Below are 24,938 nucleotides of genomic sequence, written 5' to 3'. Positions count from 1 at the left end.
GCACATAACAACTAGGGTCACCCAAAGCAATCAATGGGCAGCAGGTTTAAAGCAAACATAAGGAAGTACTTCTTCAGTTCACCTGTGGAACTCATTGCCAGAGGATGTGTGCAGGCCAAAAGTACAACTGGGGTAAAAAACATTAGGACTACATCTATACTACAAACCTCTTGCAGAAGAGCAAATGCAAATGGCGTGCTCATTTGCATGGGTCACACTCTCATTTGCATTTCCTCTTCCTTTCCCTTTTGCGCAAGTGGATTTTGCACAAAAAGGTGCTGTGTAGATGGCGCCTTTTTATGCAAAACCCCTCTTTTGCACAAGAGCCATTCTTCCTCATTTTTTGAGGAACTAGAGCACAGAAAGGTGGGGAACTAGAGCACAAAAAAGAATAAGGGACTTGCCCAGCATCACAGAGGAAGTGTGCCTCAGAGCCAGGAATTGACATGTTCAACTGTTATTAGCCTGCATCTTTGATGGCCTCATTCCCTATCTCCTTGGCTTCCAGAGTGAGAAATACTCAAGCCATCCCAGACCTTGGCCAATAAAACTTTTACTCATTCTCTCCCTGCCATATATGTCATAGCTAGCCAGCGGTGGGTGGGTAGATACAGTATATAAAAGTACACATGCCTAGCTATCATGTTTCAGCATAATAGTTTTATTGGCATTATTCTGGCTGTCTCACTCCCAGCTGCTGGAGTGGGGTGTAAATTATGCTCGCCATGCCAGACGGCTGCTGATCAGCCCTTTCCTCTTCCTGCACATGCCACAGACCAGCCGTTTCAGGAACGTTAGCAGCCATTCTTCAGCCAGGATGGGTTGTTGGTGTCTCAGGGAAGCCAGGTGTCACATTTATCTACCCACGAAGGGTTCCCGGGGAGAACTGGGTGAAATGCGCCAGTAACCTGGGGGGTGGGGAATGCACATGGGACTGGGAAGCCAGATGCTCCAAGTTCTAGCTTTTGTGCTTCAGTTTGCCCTTTTGTGAAATGGGGGCAATATTTGCCTTAGTTCACTGAAGCATCGGGGTCTCTGCTATAGAACAGGGTAAATGCTGCTCCAGGTGCTAGTTCTCGGAGGAGCAGGGTAGAGTCTCTGATTCTTGGGAGCGCAGATACCAGATAGTCCCAGTGCAGGTCATTCTCTGGGCTTGGCTTCGGTGACAAGCAACTTCCTCCTCAGCACTGAGCAACATGCCTCCAGCAGGGTAACAGCCTGCCCTGAACAGGGGAGGCAGGTTTGTACAATTTTTGGTGATGCCCCATTAGCCACACCCCCTGACCTCTGTTAACCATGCCCCAACTCCCATTAGCCACACCCCCTGACCTCTGTTAACCATGCCCCAACTCCCATTAGCCACACCCCCTGACCTCTGTTAACCATGCCCCAACTCCCATTAGCCACACCCCCTGACCTCTGTTAACCATGCCCCAACTCCCATTAGCCACACCCCCTGACCTCTGTTAACCATGCTCCAACTCCCATTAGCCACACCCCCTGACCTCTGTTAACCATGCCCCAACTCCCATTAGCCACACCCCCTGACCTCTGTTAACCATGCCCCAACTCCCATTAGCCACACCCCCTGACCTCTGTTAACCATGCCCCAACTCCCATTAGCCACACCCCCTGACCTCTGTTAACCATGCTCCAACTCCCATTAGCCACACCCCCGACCTCTGTTAACCATGCCCCAACTCCCATTAGCCACACCCCCTGACCTCCATTAACCATGCCTCCGGCCCCCGTTAACCATGCCCCTAGCCCCTCTTAAGCAGGCCTCTGGAGGTAACACGCTCGGGGCAAGATGGACACATAACCAGAAGTAAAAGGTGTCATGTCACCCCTCTTGAAGGACTTTTCCCACCATCCTCCTACCAACAGGGATTAGTTTGGCCCCCACTAAACCTCCCTCATGCAACTATCCTGCAATTGCATTAACCCAACGTGTGTGACATTAACTCGGGGACAGAGAGGCTGGGGGAAGTGTTCCCTCTAAGGCTAAGTCTACACTCGTGGTTCTTGCACAAGTATAGCCGTTCCTGCGCAAGAATCCACAGAGCATCCACACTGCCTGCTTGCTCTTGTGCGAGGAAATTTACAGTACGACGTGGTAAGAGAGGGCGTCTTGCGCAAGAGCTGCTCTCTTTTCTAACAGAGAGGGCAAGAGGGCAGTGTGGATGCTCGGCAGGGATTTCTTGTGCAAGAAACCCCTATGGCTAAAATGGCCATTGGAGCTTTCTTGCGCAAGAGAGTGTCCACACTGCCATGGATGCTCTTGCGCAAAAGCACAGCTCACACATGGCAGTGTGGACGTGTTCATGTGCAAGACTTCTTGCACAAGAACCCTTGCGCAAGAAGCCACCAGTGTAGACATAGCCTAAGAGTTTCCTTCCATGAGCAGAATGAATTTTGTGTTGTGCACCAGTACTGAGTTCATGTGGCTTGTTTGGATGTGCCACTGTGGCACCTAAGTTATTAATAAATACTTTATAAACCTTTACCTCTTCTCTCTGCTGCCATGTCTCCTCCCCTTGCTCCATCAGCTCTCCTGGTAACTGCTGCCCCCTAACTCCTCACCCTCCTCTGCTGTCCTGACTCCTGCCCTTCTCACTGCCCTCAGCCCTCCTGAGACCTGCCCCCCTCCACCAGCCCTTCTCTCCCCTTTGTGCCCACTCCTCCAGTAGCCCCACTCTGATCATGTGAGCTACCCCTCCTCATCCCCTCTCCTAACACCTCCCTCTACACACCTTCCCTGCCTCTCTCCTCTGGTGCTGGTCCCTCCCTTAGGGTGTCTGCCCTTCTGCTTCACCCCCAGAATCCCCTGGCACCTGCACCTTCCCTTAGCCCTGCACCCTCCTGGTGCCTCCCCCTTCCCTCACTGCCCCTGCCCCCTTTGCCCTCTTTTTCCCTGATGCCCAGCCCCTCACCACTCTCTGCCCCCATTCCCCTCATGCCCTTCTGTGCCCTCATGTGAGCTCACATGACTTGCTCCATCCCCATTTTTCTCATGCCCACCCCTTCTTTCAAACCTTCTCCCAGCACCTCCTCCTCCCCCCTCTAGCCTCCAATGCCCTTACCCTCTCCCCTCCCAGCATCACCCTGTCCCCCCTTCTACTGACACCTCCCCTCCTGCCCTTTTCCTCATTGTCTGCACTTGGCCTCCTGGCATTTCTCTCTCCTCCACGCTGTCCCTTGGTGCCTTCCCCTTTCTTTCCCCTCCCCTCCCCCTCCGCCTCCGCACAAGCCCCTTCCTCTCCCACCCCTCCCACTCCGCACAAGCCCCTTCCCCCTTTCCCTGCCGTGCCCTCCCCTCCCCTACCTTCTGCCTTCCACTGTGAGGGCCGGAGTCTGCGCTTGGGCTCCAGAAAGCCCCGGACTCTGAACCCGGAGCGAGGTCGCGCAGTGCAACACCGCCCCGAGCAGTTTTAAAATCACGGGCTGTGACATCACGTCACGCTCGGGCGTCTCCTCACTCACCAGTAAATACTGTGCATGGCAGCGGCAGTAGCAAGGGGGAGCTGGACTGAACACTGCAAATGGCAGGGACAATCTGGGGCCGGGAGGTGGGCGGAACGCGCAGGGGGGCCGGCAGGTGGGAGCCAGGGCCTGCTCCAGGCAGGGCCGGGGTAGAGACCCAGCCCCAAATATTGCTGAAGCAGGGCCCCCAGCTCTGAATATTGCTGGAGCATGGGCATCCCGAGCCCATATAACTCGCCGCCCATAGCCCTGAAGGTCCCTTTCTCTGCAGCCAGTAAACCAGCAAGGCTCTTATCCAGGCAGTAACATGTGGCTCCCACAGGAAGATTTGCTTGGCTGGCCCCTTCTGCTGACTCCCGGCTGTTGGACTTACCAAAGTGCACAAGAGGAGTCAGCCTTCTGCTGTATGTTCATCAGCAGGGAGGGCGGCCCTCCACACCCGCCAGCGAGTTCACACTAGAGCAGGGGTGAGCAATAAATAAACCACAGCCCACAGAGTTAGTGCCTGGTGGGCCACCGCCACTGCGTTTACCTGTGCCTCTGCAGGATCGCAGGATCGCAACTCTGGTTGGCCGCAAATCGCCATTCGCAGCCAATCAAGTGGCAAGTGCCACAGACTGGGACACCGCTTCACGCCGCTCGCATTGGCCTCAAACGGCGATTTGTGGCCAAGCAGAGCGGCGATCCTCCAATACCTGCTGCGGAGGTGCAGGTAAACATGGAGGTGGGGGCCTGCCAGGGACTAACCCTGCGGACGGGATCCAGCCCATGGGTTGGAATTTGCTCACCCCTGCACTAGAGCCACATTCTGTCAAAGCCACAAGTTCCACCTGCGTCAGGCATCCCAGCTAAGGGCCCCCCCTCCTGACTGACTTCTGCAAAAGGCTCCGGTCTCAACAAATGGATATTTTCTGACCAACAAGGACACAAACAAAAAGCATCTGGTGTCTAAAATGGGCACCCCAAAACTGAAGCAAGTGATGTGGGAATGTGGGAATCAGCTCTTGGTTTTCCACTCACTGCTGGTGTGGGCCTCGCCTCAGCTCCTCTGTCTAGAGCCCATCTGCACTAGCCTCAAGTGCAGCAGGCCAGGACTGCGATGCACTGGCAGAGCGGAGCAGCGGGGGTGGGGTGCCTATTGGTGAGTCCCAAGGGGGTTTCATAGAACTTGGAATGGGGAGCCTGGCAATGCTGGGAGCCGTAGGTCAGGAGTCAGGGGCCTGCAGGCCTGCATGGGGGCCCACGATGGCAGTAGCAGGGATGCTGCAGGGTAGGAATGAGGCCCTCAGGCAGAGCTGATTGGGACCCATGCCTGGAACATCAGGAGCGCTGCCCTTCAGGCCTGAGGTGTTTTGGCAAAGCCGTGTGTGTGGGATGCTCACACAGACAGCGCCTGCCTGCACTGTGTCTGGATCAAGTCAGGGCTCTGAATCCCCCTTCAAGAGCAATACATTCTCTCACTAATCTTACTGGACAGGAAAGAGCTAGAAATGCTATTTGCAGCTTGTGGGCTCTGCATTGTATTAAACATCTTCCAAGCAAACCTAGTGACTCTCAGATAATTCGGAGGCCCAGGCAGTTCAAGAAAAGGAGCTTTTGCCAGATGATGTTTCATAAAAAAAAAATCCCTCCAGCCATTTTCTAGTTCTTCCTATTTATGTGGCCCTGTGGCAGACAGCTCCCCGCACCCCCTCGTCTGCTGTTGGTATTTGTGCAGTCGAGCTGACGTCACTGCTCTACACCTGGCTAGTGTCTAAAAAATCCCAATCAGTGAAGGCTGCACACACACACATGCAGCATAGTCACACCTACACGTGCACATAATCACAGGCCCACATGAGTGCCCACAGATATGATCACACAACTGCACACACAGTCACACGACTATGGACCCACAACTGAACACAGCCATAATCACACACTCCTAACTGCATGCCCACGCACACACAAGTGCACATATTCACACAGGAATACACTCACGTGAGGGGATCTGCGAATTGTCCCTGACCCTTCCGCAAAATGTTTCCATGGGAGCATTATTGTACTTGAATCAGCTGTGCTTCATGAATGGAATTGGTGGTGCAGGGACAAGGAGGGTAGCCCTGAGAGTAGGATATTTGATTAGCATCCAGCCAAGCAAGCTGTGCATTGTCTTCCTGGCTCCATAACTGGCCAGCTGTGAGATGCTGATCAAGTCACTGCAATGCTGAGGTTCTCACCAGTAACATGGAGCTAATGATTTGAAAAGTGCTTTGTGACAAGAGCACTTGTCACAAATTTGTTAATGATGGGAGGGGCTACTGGTCTCTCCTTGTCCTCATGCAATGCAAGGATCAGAGCACACCAGCGCTGTGCCAGGCAGGTGTGCAAAGCAAGAGAGTCATTGCAGGATATTATATCTGGCTCAGATACATTAGTTTAAACTAGATCCTGACAGGCTGAAGCCGAATGGAAATACGCTGCTCTGAACAGAAAGAAGAATGCCCCTATAGGAGCTTGCACCAGTGTGACAAAAGGGCTGTGTCTAGACTGGCATGATTTTCCAGAAATGCTTTTAACTGAAAAGTTTTCCATTAAAAACATTTTCGGAACAGAGCGTCTAGATTGGCACGGACGCTTTTCCGCAAAAGCACTTTTTGTGGAAAAGCATCCGTGGCCAATCTAGACGCGCTTTTCCGCAAAAAAGCCCTGATTGCAATTTTCATGATCGGGGCTTTTTTGCGGAAAACAAATCTGAGCTGTCTACACTGGCCCTTTTGCGCAAAAGGACTTTTGCCCGAATGGGAGCAGCATAGTATTTCCGCAAAAACACTGACAATCTTGCATGAGATCGTCAGTGCTTTTGCGGAAATTCAAGTGGCCAGTGTAGACAGCTGGCAAGTTTTTCCGGAAAAGCGGCTGATTTTCCGGAAAAACTGGCCAGTGTAGACACAGCCAAGCAGTTTAAAAGCTGCACCTCTTGTTCAACTGGTGCAACTTTCTCATGTAGACAAGGCTCTGCCAGGAGGTCCTGCACGTTTCTTCCTGATGACTGAGTTTTGAGGTCAATGGAAATCTTTCCATTGACTTAACTCTGGCCCTTCTTCCATAGAGTCCCATGGATTCCAGGGAACAGGATGCAGCTCTTTGGCCTTCCTAGTCTGAAGGTTCTCCTCTTTCTGCAGTAATGCCTCCAGTGAGTTTGCCTGTCTGGCTAGCAATTACCCAGCCTGCACGTCACATGGGCAGTAATCAGAAGCATGTGTCTTGTCTCTGGGCTGCTGAGACACCCAGGCCGTGGCAGACGTGAGCCTTCCCTCTCCCAGAGGCTGTGGAGGGTGAGGAGTGGACATGTGGGAGTGAGGGGGAGGATCTCCTGCCACTTTGTAATGCCGGTCATCTGGGACGTGGCTGATGTGGCTGTTGGGCTGCTTCGCTTTGGAGTGACGAATGGTTCTGTCACATGCACACACACAACATTACACACACACACACGCACGCACCACGAGCAAGGCGAAACAAATGCTTCACTCGCCTGGCTGCCTCTCCTCTCCCGCGGGTTTGGAGAGCGAGGAGGAGATGTTTACATTCATCAGGCTGACAGGCCCACCATGCACTTTGAACTAGAAACTGCTTCTTCCCAGAGCTGGAGCAACCCTGCACCCCACGGAGGAGGAGGGATTGAGCCAATGTCAGCGAGGGTGCTCAGGGCTCGAGGGTAGAAACTCAGGTAGATTTTGTTCCTGGCTTCCCAGGTTTAATCTGTGGCAGGTTCCAGACCAGCAGCTGGCAGAAATATTCTGCAGAGTGCATTTCCGTTTGGAGGGGAAAAGGTTAAAGCACCAGGGAGGCTGAGCTCTCCTCCTACCCTGCCAATGTCAGCACAGTTGGAACGGCCCAGAGCTGAACATCAGATTAGGAAAGGTGTGTTCTAATTGCGGGGAGTGTGCTGGGCTGCCCCTCAGCTGGAGCGAGTGTACAGGAGGAGTGCACTTCCCCTGGCCGATCCCTGCCTGCAGGAACTACAGGACAAAGCCGGTCACACAACACCCAGGGATTAACCGCAGGAGAAACTTGGAAAGCCATCCCAGCCTAGAATTTTGTTCCTATGTAATGTCCATGACGGTGGCAGCATGAGGAAAACAGCACAATCAGGTGAGTAAAGCAGGCCCTGGCCGCTGGGTGTTCTCATATCAGTCAGCTGGGCTCTGTGCGTGTGCATGTGTGTGTGTGCATGTGTGTGTGTACAAAACCAACACAAACATCAGTATGGCATGCACAAGCCCCTCTTGCACCAGTTCTCTCACCGGAGGAGAGCAGCTGTTTTACCAGCCTGCTTGAAATGCCTGTGAATGCCACTCCTAGGGCCTACCTGCCATTTGTGACAGCACGCGCCAGGAGGAACGGCAGAGACAGTCAGCGTGGAACAAAGAGGGACACAAAAAAGCAAAGCTTGCCTCAGGTACCAGCTGCACGTCCTGTGGGAAGGGACTCTGAATGCATGTGGGCTGTGATCCGAACGAACCAGAGCTATTGAGGGAGGCGGGTTCTGAGTCAGCGCCCCCGTCCCAGCCTGCTAATTTTTTTAAAAACTTCCATTCCCCAGCTGTGCTCAAAGTCAGCCCAGGCTCTTTCACACTCGCTTCTCTGGGGACACCATTGTAGGTCACCACTCATTGTAGTAGTGCTGCAGCTACTTAGTCCTGCCAAGGTCATCGTCTGCCTCCTGGGTGCTGAGTCACCAGCTGAGGAGATGCCGCCCAAAGTTAGTGCTCCTACTACCCCCTCATCTTCAGCTTTCCCATTAAAGCAGAGCCCTGTAAGCCCCATGAATGCCTCATGCTGGGAAGTTCTGAAAGAGTTTCTGCTCCACTGCTCACAAAGAGCTGCTGCAGGGCCAAAGTGAGGGGGTGGCTACAGTCAGCATGGACTCTTGACATTTCCTAGAAGGTGAAACTAATAAATCACTGGAATTAAGTGATCACTGGGTGGTAGGAGGATAGGTCTCCCGGAAAGATCAATCATTTACCTAACTGACTCACTGAAGGTAGGTTCTCTGCTAGCACATAGTACAGTGGCATACTTCCCGTCTACCGCTGGCCCACTCAGCAGCCTGTGACTTTAAATTCCTTAAGCCTAATTCTGCTCTCACTTACACCCTTGCTAACCCAGTGACTGCAGAGGGCAGGCAGGCTGCAGAGTGTGGGCTGTAGTCCACATACATAGCTCTTCCAAGCAGCCTGAGTCAAATGTTTATGGACCGCAGAGCATGTTAGCTTCTTTGCTGGCATTTCATAACTCTTTGGAGTGGCTAAACTGAACCATGACTTATTAAAGCCACAGAACGGCCAGTTTGAATCTTCTCAGTGGCTTGCATGATCTCATAAACCACAGGGGCAAGCTGAACTCGGTGCTTTGCCTTCAGAGCACCACAATGAAAATGCCTGGGACTACTCCAGTGCCTGCTTGCTTGTGTTTTTAATTGTTCTTTCATAACATTACTGTTGTGAATTGTCTTGAACTCCTGCCCGCTAAAATATATATCATATAGGTGTTAGTCAGACTGTTCTGGTGGTTTTATTATGACTTTACATGTTGGGGCCCATAGCCTGTGAAAGTATTATTTATATGGCACCATGACAAAGCGTGTCGTTTAGACAGGCTATTGCCCTGGGCAACTTTACAAGCTACAATACAGCAAGAGATGGCAGGAGGGCAATAGCAGTGAATACTGTTCCTGAGTGTAAAAAAGCAGGGCAGGAGTGTGTTTCACACGGGAATTTGATAGGAACGTGTAAGCTGCGTCTAGACTGGCATGATTTTGCGCAAATACTTTTAACAAGAAAGTTTTTCCATTAAAAGTATTTGCGCAAGAGAGCATCTATACTGGCATGTGCCTTTGCACAAAGGATTTGCTTTTGCGCAAAAGCATCCGTGCCAGTGTAGATGCTCTCTTGCGCAAGAAAGCTCCGATGGCCATTTTAGCCATCAGGCTTTCTTGTGCAAGAAATTAATGTGGCTGTCTACACTGGCCTCTTGCGCAAGAATACTTGCACAAGAATACTTGCACAAGAGGGCTTATCCCTGAGCTGGCATGTCGGAGTATTTGCGCAAGAACCACTGATTTTGTACATTACAAAGTCAGTGTTCTTGAGCAAATACTCGCGGCCTGTGTAGACAGGCGGCAAGATTTTTGTGCAAAATCATGCCAGTCTAGACGCACCCGTAGTGTATACAAGGTGAAGGGTTATTGCAAGGGTCGGGTGAGGGCAAAAGATATTTTGGCCTTGGAAAGGGTTCAGAAAAGGGCAACTAAAATGATTAGGGGTTTGGAACGGGTCCCATATGAGGAGAAGTTAAAGCGACTGGGACTTTTCAGTTTAGAAAAGAGGAGACTGAGGGGGGATATGATAGAGGTCTATAAAATCATGAGTGGTGTGGAGAGGGCCGATAAAGAAAAGTTATTTATTAGTTCCCTAAATAGAAGAACTAGAGGTCACCAAATGAAATTAATGGGTAGCAGGTTTAAAACGAATAAAAGAAAGTTCTTCACACAGCGTGTAGTCAACCTGTGGAACTCCTTGCCAGAGGAGGCTGTGAAGGCTAGGACTATAATAGAGTTTAAAGAGAAGCTAGATAATTTCATGGAGGTTAGGTCCATAAAAGGCTATTAGCCAGGGGATAAAATGGTGTCCTTGGCCTCTGTTTGTCAGAGGCTGGAGAAAGATGGCAGGAGACAAATCGCTTGATCATTGTCTTCGGTTCACCCTCTCTGGGGCACCTGGTGCTGGCCACTGTCGGTAGACAGGATACTGGGCTAGATGGACCTTTGGTCTGACCCAGTACAGCCGTTCTTATGTTCTGAAGTTGCAAAGGCTGGGATGGGAGAAGGGATTAGTAATACCTCTCTGTTCTTAAAAATAATGGGCAAGGTCCTTAGCTGGTGTAAACTGGCCCATCTCCATTGCAGCCCATACTGATTTATCTCTGTAAAGATCTGGTCCAATAGATCTTATGTGAGGTTGGGCAGCTAACAATGGCAAAACCTGGCAGACGGGTACCCCAGTGATAGGCCCATTAGAAATGCATATCTAGAAAGCCTCCTGAAGCCTCCTGATGCCACCCAAATACTAGCCAACACGTATGTTCTAAAGTGCACAACATGACTGAATATGAGCATCACAGGTTTTAATCCCTTACCTTAAGAAGCCTTGTTGTTGTCCAATGACTTGAAATCGCAGCTGCTTGCTATTGAGGTTGGGTGTCCTGGACTGTCATGTTTGCTTTCTACTGATATGTGGTGGAGTAAAACTGAGTGACAGCAAATCCCCTGGCATTAGTGAGATGTGTGTATTTCATAAGACTGCCCCAGTAAGCACAGTTCCAATAAGTACAGTATGGCTTGGCTTTGACATTTGTTAGTACCTTTCACCTGGAAGGAACTCAAGCTGTGTTTTGGAAACACATCATCTCTCATAAGAGATGCAGCCACTTCTGGGCTGAAATGTGGTGGTGTTTAACATAGGAAGGGAAGATTATATTGTCCAACTGAAACCACAAGAAGAAGATTAGGGAGACAGCATGTAATTGCATGGGTTGGAATTTGTCCTGAATACTAGGGCTGACATCCCCCACTTCTGTTCTCCCAATGCACTGGCGTCAATTTTTAGTAGAGGAGGTGGAGAAAGCAACTAGGGGAGAGACTGTTCTAGATGTGAGTATGACAAATAGGTAGGAACTGGTTGAGAACGTGAAGATGAAAGCCAGTTTTGGTGAAAGTGACCGCGATATGCTAGAATTCATGGTTCTAATGAATGGGGGAGGGAAAATAGCAGAATAAAGACAAAGGAGTTCAAGAAGGCAGACTTTAGCAAACTCAGATAATTGGCAGGTAAGATCCTGTGGGAAGCAAGTCTAAGGAAAAAGTTGTTCAAAGAAGTGATAGTTTTTAAGAGAGACGTTATTAAAAGCACAAGAACAGACTAACCAAATGCAGAGGAAAGATGGGAAGCCTGGTAAGAGACCTACTTGGCTTAATAAGGAAATATTCAGTGACCTGAAGCTCAAAAAAGGACATGTGAAAAGTGGAAACTAGATCACGTTATGAAGGGTGAAGATAAAAAACCCACAAGCATGTAAGGACATAATTAGAAAGGCACAAAACAAAATTAGGGACCAAAGATAACATGAAAGTGTCTGTCTACACTAGCCCCCTAGTTCAAACTAGGGAGGCTAATGTAGGCATTCAAAGTTGCAAATCAAGCCCAGGATATTTAAATATCCCGGGCTTCATTTGCATCTTCCCGGGTGCCACCATTTTTAAATGTCCCTTAGTCGGAACTCCGTGCCCGCAGCTACACGCGGCACGGAGTAGGTAGTTCGAATTAGGATCTCTGATTCGAACTACCGGTACACCTCGGTCCCCGGTGATCCTGGTACTGGCTGCAGGCATGGGGCCTCTTAGCTCCCAGCCAATGGGAGCTGAGCGGCCCTGTGCCGGCAGCCAGCATGTCCCTCAGCCCACGCTGGCGCCGACTAGCTGGGACTGGAAGACTCTACACTGGAGTCGGCTTATAAATGGGTCATTGACATTTTTTTTCTGTGAGTTCGGGAGCTCACTTAGGAATGAACGGGCTTTGGTTAGAGTATACACAGTACAATACTCACTAGAGGGAGGCCAAGGACAGAGTAGGTCGGGTGGGCAATGAAAAACAGCAGCTCACCAAGGTTAGTCCCTGACAGGCCACCGCCACTATGTTTACCTGCACCTTTGCAGGTATCAGATGATCGCAGATCTCATTGCCTGTGGATGGCCACTGCAAGTGGAGGGAAGGTGGCATGAACCAGGACACCATTTCCTGCTGCTTGCATTGGCCATGAATGGAGATTCGCAGCCAACAAGACCTGCAATCATCTGATACCTGCAGAAGTGCAAGTAAACATAGTGGCAGTGGCCTGCAAGGGATTAACCCTGTGGACTGGATCCAGCCTGTGGGCAGGAATTTGCCCACCCATACAGTAAGCTCTTTATTCAATGCAGAAGGAAAGACAATGCAACAAACACAACTGTGACTGAAGGATTAAATATCTTATTTTGTTTTAGTTTTTGTCAAAAAGGGTAGCAGTGATCAGGAAAATAATATAGTGAGCGTCTGTGTAAATGGGGTAGGATAAAAGGCTAATACAGGAAAGATCAAGGTAAGGATTATTTAGACAAGTTAGATATCTGTCGGTCAGCAGGACCTAACGAAATATCTCCTATATACTCAAGGGAGTGGCTGAAGCAATCTTGGAGCCATTAGTGATTCTCTTTAAAAACTTGTGGAAGACAGGAGAGACTCAGAGGATTGGAATAGGGCAAATATACTGATTTATAAAACTAGCCAATTAGACTGTCATAAGACGGGATTTTCAGGTCTCTCCTCCACACTGGTTTTCTCTCCTGAGCCTCCGGTTGCTTTCTCTCTCTCTCTCTCTCTCTCTCTCCCCTCCTCTTACTACTTCTCCCCCCCTCTCTCTCAGCTCTCCTCTGCCTCCTGCCTCTCTCTCCATCTCTCTTCTTCTCTTCTCCTCCCCCTCCTGCCTCTCACTCGGGGGACCGCAGAGTCCAAACGGTCACTTTCACCACTTGCTCCCATGAGGCGGCCAGGCTGAGCGGTGCAGAAGGCAGCTGAGTGCCACGGAGGAGGCGAAGGGGAGCAGTGACTTTTACAGCCAGGGGGCGGGGCCTGGAGCCACTGTCATGCCGTACATCACTGCCCCGCTCTCCTTCGCCTCCCACTGTGGCGCTCAACTGACTTCTGCGCTGCTCAGCCGGGCCGCTGCGGGGCAGCAAGCAGCCGTTTGGGCTTCCCCGTGGTGGCCTGGCTGAGCGGTGCAGAAGTCAGCCGAGCGCCACGGCAGGAGGCGAAGGGGGGTGAGGCGGTGACGTACATGGCCAGGCCCCACCCTCTGGGCATGTACGTCACCGCCCAGCCCCCTTTCCCCTTCCGCCGTGGCACTCAGCCCCACCCCCTGGGCATGTACGTCACCGCCCCCCCCGTTTCCTCTTCCGCCGTGGCACTCAGCCCCACCCCCTGGGCATGTACGTCACCGCCCCACTCCCTTTCCTCTTCCGCCGTGGCACTCAGCCCCACCCCCTGGGCATGTACGTCACCGCCCCCCCCCTTTCCTCTTCCGCCGTGGCACTCAGCCCCACCCCCTGGGCATGTACGTCACCGCCCCACTCCCTTTCCTCTTCCGCCGTGGCACTCAGCCCCACCCCCTGGGCATGTACGTCACCGCCCCACTCCCTTTCCTCTTCCGCCCCCAGCCCCCCCCTGGGCATGTACGTCACCGCCCCACCCCTTGGGCATGTACGTCACCGCCCCCCCCTTTCCTCTTCCGCCGTGGCACTCCGCCGTGGCACTCAGCCCTACCCCCTGGGCATGTACGTCACCGCCCCCCCCCCTCTTCCCCTTCCGCTGTCACCGCCCCCCCCCCTTTCCTCTTCCGCCGTGGCACTCAGCCCTACCCCCTGGGCATGTACGTCACCGCCCCCCCCTTTCCTCTTCCGCTGTAGCACTCAGCTGACTTCTGCACCGCTTAGCTGGGCCACCGCGGGGGAGCAAGCAGCCATTTGGGCCCCACACTCCCCATGCAGCACGGGCCGCCCAGAGGGAATAGCCAGCATTTCAGCAACAGCGCCATCCAGAGGGAACAGCCAGCATTTCGGCGTTACAGACTCTCAGACACTGGGCTACTATATACAGACGTGTCCTCCGGGGCGAGAAAAGCTTCTCCCGGTCTCCCTGGTTTGCTGGGGGGGTCCAGCGCGCCTGGGCTGTCCTGTTGCGGGCGTGCTCCGTGGCTTTGCTCCCTGTCTCCCTGCAGACCAGGGAGATGGAGAGAAAAGCCTTGGAGCACGCCCGCAGTGGGACAGCCCGGGCGTGCTTGGGCTGTCCCGCTGCGGGCGTGCTCCAAGGCTTTGCTCTCCATCTCCCTGGTCTGCTGGGGGGGGGAGCAGCCAGTGCCCCCCCCCAGCAGACCAGCCTTTTCTTGCCCACCCCTGGGGTAGAGCAGCTGGGGGCTGGGGGGTTGGTCCCGCAGCGCCGCTCCGGACCAACCCGGCAGCACCCCAGCTGCTCTGCCCCAGGCGTCCTGATTCAGCCGCTGCTGGTCAGTTTCAGCAGCGGCTGAATCAGGACACCTGGAGCAGAGAAGCTGGGGTGCTGCTGGGTTGCTCCAGTAGCACTGAGGAGCCGCGCTACTGGAGCAACCCAGCAGCACCCCAGCTGCTCTGCCCCAGGCGTCCCCAAGTCAGCCGCTGCTGAAACTGACCAGCAGCTGACTACAGTAAGCCCGAGGCAGAGTTGCTCTGCCCCAGGCTTCCTGGAATCAGCCGCTGATGAGTTTCAGCAGCAGCTGACTTGGGGATGCCTGGGTTTCTTAAGTTGAATCTGTATGTAAGTCAGAACTGGCGTCCAGATTCAGCCGTGGTTGAAACTGATCAGTTTCAGCAGCGGCTGACGCCAGTTCCGACTTACATACAGATTCAACTTAAGAACAAACCTACAGTCCCTATCTTGTACGTAACCCGGGGACTGCTTGTATATGATGGGGAATAAGAACAACCCAGGGAATTAGTCCAGTCAGCTTAACTTCAGTACATGGAAAGATAATGGAACGAATAATCAAACAATCAATTCATAAGCACCTAGAAGATATGGTGATAATCAAGAGACAACATGGAATTGTCAAGAACAAATTATGTCAAACCAACCTAACATCCATCTTTGACAGAGTAACAAGACTTGTGAATGGGGGAAGCAGTAGATGTGGTATAGCTTGACTTTAGTAAGTCTTTTGATACTGTCATGTGATTTTTTTCATAAGCAAACTAGGGAAACATAGCCTAGATGAACCCACTGTGAGGTGGGTGCACAACTGGTTGCAAAATCATACTCAAGAACAGTTATCAGTGGGTTCATACTAAAGCTGGAAAGGCATTTTAAGCAGGATCCCATAGAGATCTGTCCTGGGTCCAGTTTGATTCAATATCTTCATAAATGATTTGGGTAATGGCATAGAGAGTACACTTATAAAACTGTGGATGATGCTGGGCTGACAGGGGTTCTAAGCATTTTGGAGGACAGGAATAGCATTCAGAATGATCTTGACAAAATGGATGAAATTCAGCAAGGACAAATGCAAAGTACTACACCTAGGAAGAAATATGGGAAATGGCTGCCTGGAAAGGAGTACTGCAGAAAAGGATCTGAGGGTTATAGTAGATCACAAACAAAATATGAGTCAACCAATGTAACACTGTTGCCAAAAAAAAAAAAGCAACCTCATTCTTGGATGTATTAGCAGGAGAGTCATAAAGCAAAAATGAGTTTTAGTCTGGAGAAGAGAAAACTGAGGAGGGACACAATAACAGTCTTCAAGTTTGTAAAAGGTTGTTATAAAGAGGAGGATGATAAATTGTTCTCCTTATCTACTGAGGACAAAACAACTGCAATTAAATTACAGCAAGGGAGATTTAAAGTTAGACATTAGGGAAAAGCACTGGAACAAATCATGTATGGAGGTTGTAGAATCTCCATCACTGGAGGTTGTTAAAACAGGCGTAGATAAACACCTGTCAGGGATGGTCTGGGATAATGTGTAGTCCTGTCTCAGTGCAGGGGACTCTCAAGGGCCTTTCAGGTGCTTCTACACTGCACCGTTATTTTGAGACAACTAGCGTTATTTCAAAAGAACAATGTGAGCGTCTACACAGCCATTCTGTTATTTTGAAATAATTTCGAAATAACAGGCGGCTTATTCCAGAAGGGAACATGCCGAAACAGCTCAGCTGAAAAGATGACCCCTTTCTGCAGACATGGTGCTTCTCCAGCAGAAATAAGAGTATATCTGGGAAAGACAAACTAATAAGGGCCCCCAAAGCTATGGCGCTAGGAACCAACAAGCTCATTTGTGAGGATACAGAGGGGCCGCAGGGCTTGAATTTGAACACGCAAGGTACCAGACTTTGCCCCACACTCTCAATGCGGTCTGAATGATTCCTATGGACCTGATCCCACACTCACTGAACTGACTTAGTCAATGGGAAGACTCCTAGAGTACGTCTAGACTACCAGGTTTTGTCAACAGAAGTTTTGTCGACAGTATCTGTCGACAGTATCTGTCGACAAAACTTCTGTTGACAAAGAGCGTCCAGACACATTGAGTTCTGTCGACAAAGCAAGCTGCTTTGTTGACAGAACCCTGTAGTCTAGACGCAACCCTACAGGCAATAACACCTTCTCTCGACAGAACTCTGTTGACAGAAGGTGTTATGCCTCGTAAAATGAGGTATACCAGCGTCGGCAAAACTGCTGAGTTCTGTCGACGTTATGTCGACAGAACTCAGCGGTAGTGTAGACGCTGGTATAGTTTTGTCGACAAAAGTGGACTTTTGTCGACAAAACTCAGTAGTCTAGACACACCCCTATTGATTTCACTGGGCTTTGCCTCGGGCCCTGCATTGGCTGAGCATGCTGTAAAGCTGCTGCTGTATCTTCGTGCTCTGGGTATATTCCCAGATCAAGCAGGATTTACCTTTTTGGGGTCAGTGCAGGGAAATCATACACCTCTGCTGTGGATTTTGAACACGTGCCATGTAGGTGTGGTTCCGGTAGAGATCTGCCTTAGATACCTTACCTCTTAGCCACAAACAGTCATTCAGACCAGTCATTTGTGCTTTAGCTGCAGGCATTCACAGCTAAGCCCTGCAATGTTCTGGGCCTGAGCACACTGCGGTGTCTGCAGGGGAGAGCAGATATAAAGGCCTTGGCAATGGTCAGGAGTCTTACAAAGCAGGTTTAAGAACAAGAAGCAGTCTCTATGCAGCCAACTCTGATACATACTTGTGTTTTCAGACTGGTGGGGAGAGAAGAGTTGTACTGAGATTTTTCAGTTATGCTGGGATCCTCTCTAGGGGATACTGTGTCTTTAAGGATAGAGTGCCCTATTTTCCATTACTCAGACAGGTGTGCATTGCCAACAGTACAATAGATGAGCAAGGTTCATGCTGAGAGGTGAGGCTGAGGGCTGACTGGGAATTACCTTCAGGTGACCTCCAAGCTTGGCAAGAATTGCTTAAGGAATGTGTGTGATGCTGGGAATAGTTGAAAGATGAGTGTGCTAGTTACCCGGTGTTACTCCCACAGGACTGGATGTGACCCACCAGCTGAGCAGGGTTGGGGGAGACTTGAACAAAATCTGGGCTTGCAAGTCTTCAGAAAGTTTCCCCCTGTGGCTGCACCCTCATCCTGAACTTCACAGGAACCTCAGAAGGGTTCCGTCTAGGACACTGCCAGTAAGAGAAGGAAGAGTCCTGGGCCTTGCTTGGGCTCCATACAACACAGGAGTGTGATCAGACCCTTGGGTTGGTCACTGGAGCTCTCAGTCCTGAAGAACATCTGTGGGCCGGCCTGCCAGCAGTGGGGGAGGGGGCAAAGAGAGCCCAGGGCCCAGCCATTCTAATGGGTCCGGGGCTCCTGGCTGCTTCCACAGCTACTGCAAGCCCAGGCCCTTTGGAATCAGCAGAGGAGTGGTGCACAGCATGCCTCAACGCTGAGTGCCGGGGGGAGGGAAGTGGGCTCTGGAGGGGCTGGTTTTCCCAAATCCAGCCCTTCCACCTGAGGCCCTGCCCCTTCCGGGAGCACAGCGCCCCCGCCATTACCCAGGGGCTCAGCAATCCTGTCAGCTCCTCTGTCTGTGGGTGACCCTGGGTTTACTGTTTGTGCCACCACTGTATAAACCAGGGCTACTCAACTCTGGAAGCCCCGAGGGCCACAGTGATACAGCACAAGCTGAGGGCCACAACTTAAGTGTGATTGCATATACATGCAAATATATATGCAAATAGCTTCTTTTACATAATGTCCCGGCGCTCCAGGCACCTCCTCCTTGAGGGCTAGAAACACTGACACCCTGTTCCTGTCGGTTCCAGTCAGCCTGTCCGCTTGTGTCTTTCAATGCTCACCCCACCTGGGAGATGCCTCGCCCTAGTGGAGCGTGTTCCCAGTGGAGCCTGTGTTCAAAGGATCCCACCTGCGGGCCACATGTTGAGCCCCGTGTAAACCCAAACGGCACCGTGGACTGCAAACAAATGGGCCGTAGGCCACATGCAGCCACAGACCACATGTTGAGTAGCCCTGGTATAAACAATGGTAACTATCCATGGTAACTATATAGTTCATTCATAATGCATGTACATAGAATATGTGGAAGTTCTTGACAGAGCTGTGTTCTGAGCCCTGGATGGAGAGTCAGGAGCTCCAGCATGCTAACTTGGCTTTGAGCAAACTCCCATGCCTCAGCTTCCTTCTGGGTGAAGTGGCTGATAATACCAAAGGCAAACAGAAGTTGTGCAGCTTAGTTAGATCGGAAGTGACTGGGGAAGGGACTGTGTTCCTGTGGGTTGGTACTCTGCCCAACACGATGGGGCCTGAGTCCTGACTAGAGCCTATTGTCACTACCTGAATAGACACAGAATCTGATGACTCTGAGATGCTGAACTACGATTCAAACCTGTGGGAACTGCAGGGCTGTGTCTACACTGACACATTCTTGCGCGAAAATGGCCGCTCTTGAGCAAAAACATGCTGCCTGTCTACACTGGCCGCGTGTTCTTGTGCAAGTAAACTGACATACTATAGAAAATCTGGGATTCTTGAGCCAGAACTCTGACGCTCCCTCTCAGGAAGAAGCCTTCTTGCGGAAGAGCTCTTCCAGAAGAGGCCAGTGTAGACAGGCAACATGAATTTCTTGCGCAAGAAGCACGTATGGTTAAAATGGCCATCAGAGTTTTCTTGCGCAAGCGATCGTCTACACTGTCATAGATGCTCTTGTGCAAAAGCACATCTCTCTTGTGGAAGAGTTTTTGCACAAGGACTTTTCCGCATAAGAGTTCTTGCGTGAGAAGCTGCCAGTGTAGACGTAGCCACAGGTGTCTGGTGCATCTGTGAATTGGGCTCCTACCAGATCCAGGGGTTCTGTTTGTAACCTATGGTAAGTATTAGACCTAGCAGGAGACTAAAGAATGGACAGGAACACCAGATCATTTGCATTGTTCTTTGTAGACAGAGGCCTTGCTAAGCACAGCAGCACTGATAACGATCAGCTGAAATGTATTTCTCCAGTAGCATGTAATAGCAAGCTTGCACTCCAAGGGTCCAATTTTTCAGAGGCACCCAGGGCCAGATATCACGTGCTCAGTACCCACCAGCTCAACTACTATTTATGCACCTAATTAAGGGTTACATGTTCAAAAGAGCCGAGTCTAGGCAGGGACCGTGATAACTATTTGCCAAAGCCCAGCTGCATCACACAGCTGCTGAGACTGAACGTGAGAGTGATTGTTGCTGATTGAGATTACATGGGGATTTTAGGGAAGCAGACTGGAACTTGGCCAGGCCTCTGAGATTAAGGTTACTCCTCCCTGCACAAGTGTCATGGGGCTCTGAAGGTTCAATTCTTCTCTCCTTTTCTCATTGACCCAACAGGGATTTTGTCTGTGTAAAGCCTGGTCAGACCTCAGCCTCTAGCTACAATAAGCAAGTGTATGAAAACAGAATTCAGTGCAAACCACGTGGCTGCCAGGGCAGATTAACAAACTGGTGGCATTGTTCCCACCCATCACTTCTGCCAGGAACAGCTCTGCCTGCCACTGTGACATGCAATCAAGCACATTAAAGGCTACCTCCTTATTTCTCAGGATCAGTGCTCTTAGCCAGTTTCACCACTGGCTTCTCAGTCAACATGACCCAAATAATTGCATACCCCGGATATTCTGTGCAGAGTTCTCCTTAGCAGAGTCCTTTTTTTGCATCCTTGCTTTGTGGCTACGTCTACACTGGCACCCTTTTCCGGAAATGCTTAAAACGGAACAGTTTTCCATTATAAGTATTTCCGGAAAAAGCGTGTCTACATTGGCAGGATGCTTTTCCAGAAAAGCACTTTTTCCGGAAAAGCGTCCGTGGCCAATCTAGACGTGCTTTTCTGCAAAAAAGCCCGATCGTCATTTTCGCGATCGGAGCTTTTTTGCAGAAAACACTACTGTGCTGTCTACACTGGCCCTTTTCTGGAACAGTTTTCCAGAAAAGGACTTTTGCCCGAACGGGAGCAGCATAGTTTTTCCGGAAAAGCACTGATTTTACAGTAGATCGTCAGTGCTTTTCCGGAAATTCAAGGGGCCAGTGTAGACAGCTGGCAAGTTATTCCGGAAAAGCGGCTGATTTTCCGGAATAAGTGGCCAGTGTAGACACAGCCCCCATGTTTAGCATCTTTGCCATCCTTATCACTGCAGTATCAGAGGACAAATCCAGCTGGAGTTATTCTCTGCCTGAGTTTGTTTCTGGTCCTGCAAAAGGATCTGCCACCAGAGATACCTACTTATTTGAAGCCTGATTGCAATGAACAGGGACTTTTCAACAGTATGGTTTATTATTGTAGGGTTGCTTGTGAGTTGTTGGGGTTTCCCACTCTGGCTTTTCACTGCAGAGTTGTTCTGAGTCATGTTCATATCCAGTTATTTCCGTTATTGTGCTAGGTGCTGTACAGACACAGAACAAAAAGACAGCTCTTGTCCCAAAGAGTTTATGGTCTAAATCAGGGGTGAGCAATATATTTTGATGGGGGACAGAGGATTGGGGAGAAGCTCTGACCAGGAAACTGAGGTGGGTGACTCCCATCCAGCAGCCCAACCTGTTTCTTGGGTAGACTCCCTGTCCTTACCCTGGCTTGAGGGGCCATGCGGAACTGTGAATAGCTGTGAGCCTGAGGTGAGGGTACTTTGTGCACTGTCTGTTCTTCAAACAGGCAGCTCTCATTGGCTGGAAACTGACCAATGGGATTTTGCTGGGGGTGGAGGACTGCGTGGAAAGGCTCCTCCCTTTTCTCCAGGTTTGCAGCCATTCAAAGACAGATGGCAGGACAGCCACTTTTCTGAGCAGCGTGTGGGGGAGGGCAGGGCGGGTCAGGCAGGGAGCCTGTCTGAGGCTCCCCGCTGTGTCCATGGGCCGGATCAGGCAGCTTGTCTGGCTGGATTTGGCCTCTGGGCTGGATTTTGCCCAGCTCTGCCCCTGGTCTAAATGCTTATCTGTGTGCACCGGTTTGCTAGTGTAGGGTTGCAGACAGGCGCTGCAGACACTGGGGTAATTTTGGGTGGTTGTTTTGGGTGTGGGACTTATGTAATATACAAGCAGTGCTTCCAACTGCAGTTAGGCCAATCTGAGCACCCATACCCAATGCCATGGAGCTTGCAAACAGATAAGGGGCTTTGGCCTCCTGATATTTTGGCCTCCCATTCATGGAAGGAGCAGTCCTGGGAGTCTAAGGGTGAAATCCTGACCCCACTGAATTCAATGGCAAAGCTCCTGCGAACCTTAGTGGGGTCAGGATTTCATCCCACATTCTCCTGGGCTGGGGAAACAATGGTGGCAACGTGCCCAGTGCATGCCCTGACTAGCTAAATGGCTGGTGGGGAGGACTCAGCTCTGGTTTCCTAGCATGATTTTTTGCCTTTCACTGATTCTATTACAGACCGAAGTCTCTGTGCCAGAGAACGCTCATCAATGGCACCACAAACCATTCCCACTGCGCCGGGCGTTCCTGGCCGAGCCTTAGGTCCAGTCAGGGCGAGCAGAATGCCCAGCATCGCTTGCGGACAGCAGAGCAGAGCGCTCCCCTGCTCCCACTTACTCCTGGAGAGAATGGCAGCTGCTCAGCTAGTGAGGGTCCCATGCAAAGCTCTGCGAAGACAGTGGAGTGATGTCCCTTACTGCAAGGGCCTCTGGCTCGAGCCTTTGGGGAGCACTCAGCCCTAAGGCATCCCAGCTCCTGAGCTGGTGAAACCTGGCAGGAGTCTACTGGGAATTGTCCCCGGGGTCTGCACTGGCCTTTCTCAATTTCTACCTGCAGAGACAGACGCGTTCCGATCACCCGCAAGCATCTGTTTGCCAGGCGTGACACGCAGCCGGAAAAAAGGCAGGAGTTGTCAGGTGTTTGTCTTCACTTAATCTAGGAGCAGCTGATAGTTGCTGCACAGATGGAGTAAGAGCTATTACTTTATCTTCAGGGCACTGGAAACAAACTCTGGCTTGGTTTGGTGAGTCACATGGGCTGAGAGAGGCCATAATTCACAGCTGTGAGAAAGCTTGTAATATCAAAGGTCAGTTGCCCTCCATTCCTACCCCAAACCCAGAAACAAAGGAGAAAACAAACAGGGTCCAGTTCCCACAAGGAAAACACTGGCCCATTGTTTTAGGCAGGGCCGCTCTGATTAGTCTGTGCCACACACTCACATTTTCCAGCCAGTAAACAAAAGCCACGCTGCCAGTCACGTGTTTACACATGCTGCCTAGCAACCACTTTTGCCGCTAGATCTGACAAACTGAAAAGAACACCTTTGAACTTCCTGCATGACTCACTTCCCCTCCCGCTGCTCCAGCGCTGGCCCTGGCAGTGCTTTTACCAGTGGTGTTTGTAGTGTGTCTTACAATTGCACCAAGCACCCCCAACCAGGATCAGGCTCCCTCACCAAGGTACTGTACAGACATGTAGAAAAGGCAGTCACTGCACCAAAGCACTTTGAAAGTAAATAGACAAGACAGAAAAAAGGTAGGATGGGAAACTGAGGCATGGAGCAGGGAAGTGACTTGGCCAAGGGTACATAGTGGGATAGTGGCAGAGCCAGGAATAGACGAACATCTTCTGTGTCCTGGTGCAGTGCCTTGGCCATGAGCCTGTGCTGCTTTTCAGTATGTCATTCAAATTGTAAACACTACTAAATTCAAAGTATAAAACCAGTGGCAAACATGCCACTTGCCTTTCAGCTGAGAAAAGGGAGAACAAATGTGCTTCCCAGCATCCCGTTTCCAGGCTGTGCACCTTATCTCTTGGCATTAAAGCTAGGGACCTTCCCAGCCTATCACAAAACACCAAGCGCTGTCTGACCAGACAGCCGACTCTGATCCCTTCTTGTTTTCAGGTAGGCCATGGTCTTCTCAGCCACTGGTGTCTCGTGGCCTGCTGCTGTGTTACTGGCATTGTGTATCGCTAGGCCGCTAACATGGTGTGCTCCAAAAACACCAGTAGGGTGTGCTGAGATGTTGTTAGCCTTATCCCGAGGGGATGGGGCATCCACCCCACACTGGCAGAGGAGGGGTTAATAGAGCCACAGGGAGTAGTTCAGTTGCTGCTGGGAGCCCAGGGAGTAAGGACAGCATGACTGGGGGGCTGAGAGAGCTGTAAGCACCTTGGATGCTATGGCTGACTCCTGGGACAGAGCAGCTGTGTGCCCTGAGCTGAGGATGAGGAACATGCTGGGGCCATGGGGAAGTAGCCCAGAGAACAGAGCAGCATTGACAGAAGTTACAGGGGTGCAACAGGAGGCTGCTATTTACCAGTCCCTGGGTTGGGGCCTGAGCGGCATGTGGGCCTGGGTCCTCCAGACTTCCCACTGAAGGAGTTCCTGGACTGGGGAACAGAGCTACGTAACCCACAGGGGGGCATTCGATGACAGACTAGCCAGTGGGCCGAGTAGAGACGAGGCACTGAGATGTGCCATACGTGGGAGCAGAGACAGAGTGCCCGAGTGCAGACTGCAGACCTGGGTGTCGGCCATGAGCTATCCCAGTGCAACCAGGAGGAGGCGCTAGTCTGGCACTGAGGGCTTGACCCATGACATTCCATTACACATATTTCCGCCCATGGCGCCAGGGCTGTTGGATGCAAAGATTCTAGTGGGAATGCCTCAGTGGAGCCAACTGGCTGCTGTAGTGGTGCCAGCTCATGTTATTGTGGTGTTGGCAGAATATGCTGCTATCAGATCAGTATGCCATGTGGCTATGATGCTGGCAGGGCTTCTAGGGCATCAGCATGGTGAGTGGTTATGGCACTGGTAGGACAGTCTGCTATAGCACCGGCATGCTTCATTGGCATGGCATGAGATAGCACGGGCAGCTCATGCTGTTATCACTGCACCATAGTATTGCAGCTGCTATGCTCTGGGCAGGGTATGCTATTATAGCACCATCTCCCTTCCGGCTAATGGAAAAGTTCTGCTGCTGCTCACAGGGCATCTGATAGCTCTCAGGAACCAGCTCGAGAACAGGGAGCTCCATTCCAGCAGTAAGTTACAGCTCTGTACATAACACTAGGGATATAAAATTACTGTTTAAAAGTTTAACATTTAACCAGTTAACCTAGCCAAGCAGGCTGCTCCAGCCTGGCCAGGCTTGCTGCACTGCACCATGAGTGGGGGCTGCTTCAGCCAGTTAACCTGTTACCCAGGTAAGCATGGGGTAAGGTTAACCAGTTACCCCTTTGTATTTCTACAGAACATCGGGCAATTTAATGAAACATCAATTAAAGAACAGCTGCCAAAAATGGCTGTTTATGAGGCTGGCTGGGTATGTAATAATCCCTCTCCTGGAGCATGGTCC

The 24,938-nt window shown here is 51.1% G+C and overlaps 1 protein-coding gene and 1 long non-coding RNA gene across 2 annotated transcripts in view; one reads left to right on the top strand and one right to left on the bottom strand.

Moving 5' to 3' along the window:
* Positions 1-878: 878 nt before the first annotated feature.
* LOC112545768 (uncharacterized) lies at positions 879-3,449 on the bottom strand. The gene is made up of 2 exons (XR_003089304.3): positions 3,326-3,449; positions 879-1,223 (listed from the first exon to the last, which is right to left on the bottom strand). It is a non-coding gene; the product is annotated as an uncharacterized LOC112545768 (long non-coding RNA).
* Positions 3,450-7,412: 3,963 nt separating this feature from the next.
* Positions 7,413-24,938, top strand: part of SEPTIN9 (septin 9) — a 266,724-nt gene continuing 249,198 nt past the window's right edge. Inside the window, exon 1 of the mRNA XM_006122951.4 lies at positions 7,413-7,617. Coding sequence (XP_006123013.1) covers positions 7,596-7,617 — 22 coding nt within the window. The 5' untranslated portion in view covers positions 7,413-7,595. The remainder of the gene's footprint in view (positions 7,618-24,938) is intronic.

Source organism: Pelodiscus sinensis, chromosome 20 (genome assembly GCF_052426305.1).
Source record: "Pelodiscus sinensis isolate ZL-2025 chromosome 20, ASM5242630v1, whole genome shotgun sequence".
Lineage (NCBI taxonomy): Eukaryota > Metazoa > Chordata > Testudines > Trionychidae > Pelodiscus > Pelodiscus sinensis.
This window is presented reverse-complemented; position numbering and strand designations above follow the sequence as displayed.